Source organism: Lichenostomus cassidix, chromosome 4 (genome assembly GCF_008360975.1).
Source record: "Lichenostomus cassidix isolate B80296 chromosome 4, HeHo_3.0, whole genome shotgun sequence".
In the NCBI taxonomy this organism is placed as follows: Eukaryota; Metazoa; Chordata; class Aves; order Passeriformes; family Meliphagidae; genus Lichenostomus; species Lichenostomus cassidix.
Window position 1 is genome coordinate 45,892,059 of NC_139484.1, and position 10,668 is coordinate 45,902,726.

Here is a 10,668-nt window from a genome sequence, read left to right on the forward strand (position 1 = left end):
CACCGTTTGCAAGCTGCCTGTTTTTCCTTTTTTTATTATTCTCTGTGACTGGCTGACATGCCAGTGCTTCTGTGGCTGATTTAACATCCCTGTGCAGCACAGAGCTCTGAGATGTGCAGCTGTGACACTTAACTCATGATTTCAGCCTCCCCTTTGCTAGGTGGATCCTCCCTGGAAGCCCAGAAGTATGGAGATACTGGATGACATAGCAGTCTGACAGCCAGCTCCATGGGCAGTTTGACTGGTGTGCAGGCAGCTGATTCCCCAGGGCTGCCAGCCTGCCCTTGGGCTGCTCTTCACAGCAGCTACTGCCATCAGCCTGGGCGTGTTTGAGAAGTGTTTTTTCCAAAAACTTATGTCAATTCCCTGAGATTTATTGTGGGATCTCCCTGGACTTGTTTTCAGGGCTTTTTTTGTGGGATAACTGAAGAGTATAATAGAGACTGATTTTTATAGATTATCAAATGTTCAATTCTTGATCTTCATTTATTATAACATTATTTAATCCCTAGCTTCCTAATAGTTTGCTTAAAGCATTTTAGGTAAATCATGCACCTTGGAGAACTTTTGTTGACTGATGTCGTGTTTCAGGTGGTACAGCCGAAACTTGAACAGAAGCAAAGCAGAGCAGCTCCTCAGAAATGAGGTGAGTACAACAGCCTTGCAGTATCAACTGTGAAATTCACTTCAAATACCTTCTTCTGTTAAAGCAGAGGCTTATTTTGGCAAGTTCATATCGTAGCACCAAGTGAAAGTCATTTAGCTTAAAACCAATTGCACGAAACTGTCGATGTGCTTGTGTTTTAGGATAAAGAAGGTGGTTTTGTGGTGAGAGACTCCAGCCAACCTGGCCTGTATACTGTTTCCCTTTATACAAAATTTGGAGGGTGAGTTTCTTTGGCTGCTCTGCACATCTTGTCTCATCAGAATCTGTTTGTATCCATATCTAAATTTATTGGCTGGGGGAACGCTCAGGAAAGGGTGCAATAAAGAAACAGGGGCTGCTGTGGTAGGAAAGATCGGTGACTAAAATGAACTTCTCATCTCCATGGTTAGGTCCCACTTGATTTAATCCAGTGTAGACTTTAACCTCCACCCAAATAAGAAGGTTTTGCTCTCCCACTCCATCTGGTCTCTTCTCTCCTGTCAGCCTGCATTTGTGTCCACATGTGTGAGCTGGGCTGGGGAGCTCACTGGGCTGAAAATTAACCTTTTCTGGGTTAATCTTCAACTTGGTTTGAGCACTGAGTTGAAGGTGAGTCACCAGTGCTTAGGATGGTTGATATTCAAGCTGTTCCAAAAGCTTCTGGTACTGGGTACCTGTGCTGGCCCTTTCAGTTTCCCTTTCCTTGTCAAGGTGCTCCTTTTGAAAAAATCACAGTAAATCACAGTATTATTACTTATTGTTGTTATTATCTTTCTAGGGAAGGTTCATCAGGAATAAGACACTACCATATAAAAGAAACAGTGACATCACCAAAACAGTACTACCTCGCAGAAAAACATATCTTCAACTCCATTCCAGAAATAATTGAATATCACAGCCATAATGCAGCAGGTAGACGAATTGGATTATTTCTGTCACTTAGGGTTGATTTGAAAAGGAACTTGGGGCATTTTAATGAACTTTTTGGGGGGTTTTGTGAATCCTTCTTTTTCAGGGAAGTAATGAAACACTGCATTTTCACATTTTTTCAATATAGACAATAATTTTAAAGTTTTTGTGTGTGTGTGTATATATATATATTTATATATAATTATAAAATGTGTGAAATGTTAATGTACCCAGAGTAACAGAAGAATAGCTGTGTCAAGTCAAGAAAAACTGTTTACTTAGCTCCACACAGTGCTTCTATCAGCTGCCTGTAACCCACAGCAGATGGATAGGGATGGTTCTTTCCCAGAATAATCTCCAGGCTGGTCACTGCCACTTAAAATGATCTAACCTTTCCAAACAGCACACAGATGGGGAGAACAGTAGTGTGTTGTTTAGAAAATCCCTACTCCAGATCCACAGCTGGTGGCTGATGCTGGTCTCTGCCCACTGTACGATGGAATGGGGAGAGTACCGGAATTGGGTTGAAGGCACAGATACTAATTCTGTGCATAAATCTCACTCATGAGCTATAGTTTCCTGATCTTTACATCAAACTCAGATGGCTCAGCATTTCCTGATGACGTTCTGGAAAATACACCCCAAAACCATACCCCTGCTTCTCATTTATTATAACTGTTTTTTCTACATGTTTTTAATTGGAGTTTGCAGTGAACAAGAGGCTGAGTTGCTGCCTGGCACTGTTTCAGAAGTAAACTGTGTCTCTTGAATTATCATTGAACCTCAGGTCTCGTTACCAGGCTGCGTTACCCAGTGACCCCAAAGAAGACCACAGCACCAACGACAGCAGGATTCAGCTATGGTGATTGCCTCTTATGTTCATCTACACATATATTTTCTAATGGTTTTATGTATGCTAAGATGCTACAATAGTTTCTAAAAGCTTTGAAAATATCTAATTCTGTGCTGTTACTGCCTATATGAACTTACACTGGTCCAGGTTGTACTTTCAAGACCCTTGCACAGAATATAAGCATGCAAAGGCACCATGGCTGGTGGTGTGCCAAGCTGCGGTGTGTGGTGCTAAGAGCAGCAGTGAAGAGAGGCAGAATGTGCGAGTCAAAATTCCACAAAAGGGGAATTCATTATTTTCCTCCACACTCTTGTGGATGCCTGATTAGAGACCTGTGCCTTTGGCACCTTCATTAGCCTCCAGACTTCTGACTCAAACTTGACCTTTTGATCTCTGTTGAGGGTTTACTTTTTCAAAATATAAATTCAGAGCAGCCATTTTTCAAGCATGGTATACCAGCTGACGTGAGCAACTTCTATGCATTGGCACAACTTTCCGTTGTGGCATTTTGTTGAAATCAAATCTGATAATATCAGTATGTAATTACTGGCCTCAGGAAAGTTTAAATTTTGACTTCTGTGTTAGTCAGGCGATGCTTAAAGGTTAAAAGTTTGTTTTGTGAGGTATAGAAGTGTTCAGTTTTCAAGTTAATTCTAAGACATTTTCTACCTAAATTCCTAATTTGCTACTAATCCAGTTTCCCTTTCCTCTTCCTTATTGCCTGCCAGCTCAGTAGGTTCCTTAACTGTTCCTGACTTCGTTTTGTTTTATAGAGAAATGGGAAATCAATCCCTCAGAGCTGACGTTCATGAGGGAGCTGGGGAGTGGTCTGTTCGGCGTGGTGCGCCTGGGCAAGTGGAGGGCACAGTACAAAGTGGCCATCAAGGCAATCCGGGAAGGTGCGATGTATGAGGAGGATTTCATTGAAGAAGCTAAAGTAATGATGTGAGTTGGGTGCTTGGCACTTTGATTTCCAGTTCTAAGCCTCTGAAGCTGTATACTGATTATAAATAGAGCACTGTGGGTTAGGTGGTATTTCTGCAGTTTTGTGTGGTGGAAAACTAGCACTGGGTGGAGGAAGTAATAACGACATGATCTCAATCTTTTCAGGAAGCTAACACATCCCAAACTTGTTCAGCTCTATGGTGTGTGCACACAACAGAGGCCCATTTACATCGTGACAGAGTTCATGGAGCATGGCTGTCTTCTCAATTACCTGAGGCAAAAACGGGGAGTTTTGAGTAAAGACACTCTGCTTACAATGTGCCAAGATGTATGTGAGGGAATGGAGTACCTGGAGAGAAACAGCTTTATCCACAGAGACCTGGTAACATCCCATTAGGCAACACAATCGTCTTTGACATTTTTATTTTTGAACGTACCTATTCCTTTTTGAAACTGCCTGTTTGTTTACAACTGCTTCTTGCAGAAAATTGAGTGGCTGAAGTTGGCTCTTTAAGGTCTAATCAGGTCTCTAAAACTGCTCTGTAGAGAAAATTGTGAGAGGTTTTTCTCTTCTAAGAAAATGGAGTAAAATATCTCTGAAATTTTTTTAAAGAGCTAGTAGCAGGTTGTGCTGATATAGTAGCCTATCTCCTTTAAGTATTGATGCCATTTTCACTGCACATTAATCCCTTGAGATGATCATTTTTTTCTGGTGATATTTTACAAAATAGTATAGTTGTCAAAATGGTACTATCAAGAGGAGGTCCACTTGTAGTTTTTATAGTGAGAATACACCACTAAACTTGGTAAATGGGTTAATTTGCTAAACCATGAATACAAAGACCTGATTAGATTGCTGTAATTTGTCTGCAAGGGACTCCAAGTTTTTCATCCAGGTCTAACCATTCCCCTTGCAGGCTGCCAGGAACTGCTTGGTTAGTGACTCAGGAGTGGTCAAAGTCTCGGATTTTGGAATGACAAGGTATGTGTGAGTGTGCAAATGTATTTATGGATATTTGGAAAAATTCACCATAAATTGGTGTATTTTTACCAAATTTTAGCCCAAAGGCAACACAGACCAAGCAAAAATGCATACAAAAATGATGTTTTTGCACCTCTTTGGGGGACAGCCTTTGATGTTTTGGAGGTCTTTTTTTCCCCTTTTTTTTCCACACATGTGTCATGTGTTGATTCCCTTGCTAATTTTTAAAACCCCATATTAGAGCTTGTGTTTCAGACAGCAGAACTACTGCAGAGATAGTACTTAATCTGTATTTTGGTAAATAGATGTTAGAAAGAGGCTGTTCAGTGAGTTTGGGGTTTTCTTGGGGTAGATGGTTCAGAGTTGTATCATGCTAGCTGAAGGGCTGGGAGATGCTGAGATCTGAAGGGGGGTTAATTTCCTGCCCTCGTTAGCACCATGTGGGCGATGCGTGGGTGAGGCAGTGGTGGGAGCAGCTCTTCCAGGAAAGGTGTTAAAGCACCGTGGTTTGACCATGCTCTTGACTTTTGCCACATCTCTGTGTTGCTAAGCTTCTATGATCCGTGACATCTGAGCACAGAGGGGCTGGTGTAAAACAGAACATGAAATTTATGCTTTTGCCTCGTTTTCTCTCATAACAGAGATGTTTAACTTGCAGGTGGCCTAGAACTGTGTTGTGTAGCTAATAAATCACAAGAAAGGACTTTGAGGTGATATGAAAAATGAACTGAATCATGTCTGAAGCCTTAGTACTGCCCCAGGAAGCTGTTTTTGTAGTGTGATGCTAACACCAGTGGCCATTAGGTGGCAATATGACCTTCTACTATTCCAATCCAAATCTAAATTAAAATTTGCAGGCTTGGAGGCTGACAGAAAGATACAATTTTTGTTCATGATTTTTGGGTTTTTTTAGGTATGTCCTTGATGACCAGTACACAAGCTCTTCAGGGGCTAAGTTTCCTGTGAAATGGTGCCCCCCTGAAGTGTTTAATTACAGCCGGTTCAGCAGCAAGTCTGATGTCTGGTCATTCGGTAAGACATTCATCATGGAAGGAAAGCATGTTTTTATATTTTATCAATAGCAGTTAAGCTCTGGTTATTGGGAAGGATTCAGATATCTGAGAAGAAGCTTAGAAAAACCATTTGCCTTGGTTTTATGATTGATAAAGTCCCACAGACACATTTAGTCCTGTTATTTATTAAAACTTGTGCTACTAGAATAAGATGTTTTCAGTGATGGCACATGTGAACAGTGTCTAGAATATGAATCTCAAACTATTTATCTATCAGAAATCCTGGGTTCAGGGCTCAAAATAAACACATGTTTAAGGAGTTATTTTCTTATTTGTTTTCCAGGTGTTTTAATGTGGGAAGTATATACAGAAGGAAAAATGCCTTTTGAAAAAAGCTCCAACTATGAAGTGGTAACAATGGTTAGCCAAGGACATCGCTTGTACCGGCCCAAGCTGGCCTGTAAGCAGATGTATGAAATGATGATGATGTGCTGGCAGGAGGTATATACTTTTAAATTTTTTCATCTTTGAATTGGAATAAAGGTTGATCTAGAAACAGCAGTTATCTTCTCTAGAGTAGCATTCTGAGTGCATCCAGCTCTCTCAGTTATCAATGAGCTTATTCCTAAGACAAAGATCTCCTCCTAGTTTGCAGCTGAACTAGCCCTGTGATAAGATAAAATGTTGAGGAAATCCTGTAAAATAAATTAACTGTCAGATTTAGTATGCAAAAGCATTTAGTAATAAAATTAAATCATTGCTAAATCTGCTGATTTTGATTATATCTGCATACAAATACTGTTAGCAAAAAAAAAAAAAAATCAGCCAAGAAAGGCCTAGAGGTGGAGAATCTGATTTTGTATTGCCTCAGTTTGTTACAAAACCATGCTAAAATAACCAAAAATGTTTTCAAAGGAATACCTCATTATCTCATTATAAATTGTATAGGAAATAAAGATTACCTTGCAGCTGAATGTAAAAGCAAATCCGAAGGTTTTTAAGAAAAGATAAAACTATACTGCACTATTAATTGTCCTAACCCAGAAAGATACTGACTGTGCAGTTTTCACAGAGGTCAAAGTGGCAGCAAACTCAAATCAGTGTAAAACTAAATTGGTATAAAACAGTTTTTGTAGTATTAAAACAGAAAGTCTCTGAGAGGATAGGTGCATTTAATGAGCTATCTCTACTTTTAAGAGAGTAATTGAGAATACCAAGAGTGTAAAGAGCTAAATGATTCGACAAAGGCAAGTGCAGGGTCCTGTACCTGGGGAGGAATAACCCCCTGCACCAGCACAGGCTGGGGACTGGCCTGCTGGAAAGCAGCTCTGCAGAGAAGGACCTGGGGGTCCTGGTGGACAACAAGCTCTCCATGAGCCAGTGATGTGTCCATGCGGATGAGAAGCCCAGTGGTATCCTGGGGTGCATTAGGAAGAGCATTGCTAGCAGGTTGAGGGAGGTGATTCTGCCCTTCTACTCAGTCCTGGCACATCTGGAGTGCTGTGTCCTATTCTGGACTCCTCAGGACAAGAGAGACATGGATCTCCTGGAGCAGGTTGAGCAGAGCGCAACAAAGATGATTAAGGGATTGGATCATCTCTCTTAGGAGGAAAGGCTGAGGCAGTTGGACCTGTTTTCCCTTGAGAAAAGACAGCTGAGACCACATCAATGTCTATCAGTAACTGAAGAGAGGGAGTCAGAGAATGGATCCAGGCTCTTCTCAGTGATGCTGAGCAATAGGACAAGAGGCAATAGGCAGGAATTGATGCACAGGAAGTTCCACCTGAATATGCGGAAAAACTTTTTTACTGTGCAGGTGGCCATGCACTGGAACAGATTGCTCAGAGAGGCTGGGGAGTCTCCCTCACTGGAGATATTCAAGGACTATCTGGACACAGTCCTGTGCCCTGTGCTGTGCTGTAGGACAACCCTCCTTGAGTAGGGAGGGTGGACAGGATGACCCACTGTGATCCTTTCCAACGTGACCTATTCTGTGGTTCTATGATTTCTTTCCAGTTAGTCTTTGCCACAGGGCGTGCTGCAGAAAAACTGCTCTTTTCCACTCATAAAAATGACAAAGTGTCTGACACCTGTCTTGGAGAAGAGGGTGCTGGAATAGAGAGCAGTTACTTATCAAACCAACTGATGGAGATCTAAAACTTTCAAACCAGTTGGTTTATACAGAAAAAAATAGTGCAAAAACAACAGTGCCCTGGAGACCTGTGGAATGTCAGACATATTTGTAGTTCAAAAAAGCTGTTCAAAGGAGTCAGGAAACTACACAGCATTACATTTTTTTTGTTCAACCTGCTTGAAATGGTCCTCAAAATGGAAGAATAAGTTACCAGGAGGACAATGATAATTTGTTAATGTTCTTTGAGTATTGATATGTATTTATAGGACTTACATGAACATCAACAAATTGCTTAAAAAATTGTTGATTTCAATAAATTCTATTAAAAAAATAATCTAAACAGCCATCATGTGGGAGAGATAGAAGCTTTGCAAATCATGAGCAGAGCACAAGTAATGGCAAGATTCTGTCAATCTTTGTCATGAAGTATGATTAACTGTAGTTACCTCAGTCTTTGTTTAATACATTTATTAATGGTTTGTAGATTGAAATGAATACTGCCACGGCTTCAAAATTCCGCAGGTGATATAGATCTAAATGCAAATAAATGGAGGGAAAGTGCAAGTTACCCAAACGTTCAAGAGATGTGAAATTAACTGTCAGCAAGGTCAGCATATTGCCACAATCTCAGGGTATTGCCACAATCATAGAACCATTTAGCCTATGATTAGGCTAATAAAAAGACGTTTAGGCTAATAAAAAGACATTTAAGATGATCAAGTCCAACCATTAACTCAGCCCTGCCCTAGTCCAAAATTAAAACATGTCTCATGTCTACAAGAGCAACATCTACACATCTTTTAAATACCTCCTGGAATGGTGAATCAACATTTGAATAAACAAAACAGACAGGGTGTTATAACACATAAGAAACTGTACGGAAAATAAAGTAGATGAAAGATAACTCTGCATAGGTCTGTGGCACAGTCTCATTTCAGAGGTCAGAAAAGAAACTTGATGTAAAAGAGGTGTCAGGGAATGATACCCAAAATTCCTAGGAGTATGAACAATTTGCATGAGGAAAGATTGGAGCAGTCCATTGGGTGAAGGGTGGGAATGGGGAAGAAAAATAAAAAAGGTGTAAAACTATGCAAAATAGTGAATTATATGAAGAGTGTAGTCCAGCAACACCTATTTATGCTTTTTTAAAGCATAAAGAAAAGGTATTGCTTACTGAGATTAAGTGACACATCCCAAAATCCAGACAAGGAAATATTTTTGCATTTCATGCCTTATGAAATGGTAAATTCATTGCCAAAAAGTGATGATAGGACCAGTAATTTATGAAAATCAACACAGATTTATTGATTTTTGATCACAGCTGTGCATGCTTTTTATTTTTAGAAACCCGAGGAACGCCCGACTTTTGAAGAGTTGCTTCATGCAATCATTGACATTGCAGAAAGTGAAGATGCTTTCTGACAAAAGGCAACAGCAGCACAAGCAGAGAAAAGAAGGCACTTTCCAGAGATGTGGATTCATAGTTTCTTTTTAAGAGCTTGATCCTGTAAACTGTTGGGTGCTGCTAAACAATACGGGGAACCTGCAATATCTAATTCACTCCAGCACAAGGAGGGTTTTAGATGATGCTGGGAAATGAGCAGAGTATCTTCAGCAATACTGGAAATCTCTGTATTTTCTCTGAAGAGTCAACATTGCATAGCTATATTTTGAGCTCTGTAAATTGAGGTCTTTATGGAGGGACCAAATGTGGCCAGAGGCCAGGAACCTCATTTGCATTTAGTAGTTTGGGTTTATGTACATACAGTCCACCTTTTTTTGGTTTCTCTTTACATGGGCAGTAGCATTAGCTGTGATTTGCATGCTTAAAAATGGAAGGTATGTCGCTGTTGAGCAGCTAGCAGAGTAAAGAACTCAGTTCTCAGTGACAAGAAGGAAAGACCTTTATTGTTTTGATTTCATCATATATGTAGAGTTTTCAAAGGTCACCCAGATTGGTCAGTTAGAAACCTCCCCCTAGGCCTGATTGGCCAGACCTGCACTGTCCAGATCTTGGGACACTGTTTTTAATAACATCCAAACTTTATCTTTATTTATAAAACACAAAAAGAATTCTCATGGGAAAGGCCTGTGCTAGCCACAAAGGTATCTATAAATGGCTTTTTACTGACACTGAAATATTTCCAGAGATTCTCCAGAAACATCATTTTGCTTGGTTGATGGGTGTTTATCAGGAAGATGAAATGTGCCTCTTTCATTTGCACATGGTAGGTTGTTACCAGCACAGCCCTCAATTTAGCATGACACTCTAAAAGCTCTGCTTCATGAGCTGTGATATGCCTGGAGTCATTGTAAGCTTGGCTTACACGAGACCTCCCATGCATAGTCTTGATGTTTCTAATGAAAGTGAGTCCAAGGTTCAGCACAACTGGCTGTCAATGAACCATAGTACCATGTTTTGGATTAATTATAAAATAATTTATATGCTGTATGTACTGTAAATATATGAATTCAATGCATTTATTTATATAAAGTGGGGCGTTTTTTTCTTGAAATGTTCAAGCATAAATTTGTCCTGCCTTCACTTAAACACACAATTTACATGGTGTTGTAAATGAAAGAAAGTAAATTCTCAAATGTTTTTAAGGGCTTGTGTTTCTGTCTGTTGTCTGTACATACAGTGATCTAACCTTTCTGTTCATAACAGAAGATGTCATACTGCATGTGTGTGTAAATAAACTGAATGTTAACTATTGTTTGGAACCAACTAATTTGTAGTCTATAATTTATTGTCAGTGCATCATAAGTCAAACTAATTGTTCACATCAATATGGCATTATGGTAGTGCATGTGTATTTATATATACACACACACACACACTTCCATGTATGCATTCTCTCTCTCTCTCTATATATATATATATGCAAGAATGAAAACATACTTAATTTGGTTGTGATGAAGTGTTCAGAATTACCTGAACTCTCCTTAGATGTTATGTGCATTGTCCCCTTTGCTAGAGGCTCATGTCTCCACAGCCTTGCTGAAGCCTACTTCAGTTAACCTAACTTTGGAGCACTGCAAAAGTCCACTTTTGCTGTAGTCACCTTCTGAATAGCTCTACTATATGTTTTCATTTTCTTTTGTTAGTTGTACTATTGTGCCATGTGTAATAGCAAATAGATTGCACAAGAAGGTTTTTTTGCTAGTCAGAAGTGTGGTGAACTT

At 39.8% G+C, this 10,668-nt stretch overlaps 1 protein-coding gene across 2 annotated transcripts in view; it reads left to right on the plus strand.

The window, feature by feature from the left end:
- The window catches only part of TEC (tec protein tyrosine kinase), a 46,241-nt gene extending 36,031 nt beyond the window's left edge, over positions 1–10,210 (plus strand). For both annotated transcript variants that reach the window (XM_085059017.1, XM_085059018.1), the window contains exons 9-19: positions 592–646; positions 808–887; positions 1,425–1,558; positions 2,343–2,417; positions 3,182–3,353; positions 3,519–3,735; positions 4,271–4,335; positions 5,249–5,367; positions 5,692–5,849; positions 8,827–9,321; positions 9,589–10,210. In XM_085059017.1, coding sequence (XP_084915143.1) covers positions 592–646; positions 808–887; positions 1,425–1,558; positions 2,343–2,417; positions 3,182–3,353; positions 3,519–3,735; positions 4,271–4,335; positions 5,249–5,367; positions 5,692–5,849; positions 8,827–8,904 — 1,153 coding nt within the window. In that variant the 3' untranslated portion in view covers positions 8,905–9,321; positions 9,589–10,210. The remainder of the gene's footprint in view (positions 1–591; positions 647–807; positions 888–1,424; positions 1,559–2,342; positions 2,418–3,181; positions 3,354–3,518; positions 3,736–4,270; positions 4,336–5,248; positions 5,368–5,691; positions 5,850–8,826; positions 9,322–9,588) is intronic.
- The last annotated feature ends 458 nt before the right edge of the window (positions 10,211–10,668 follow it).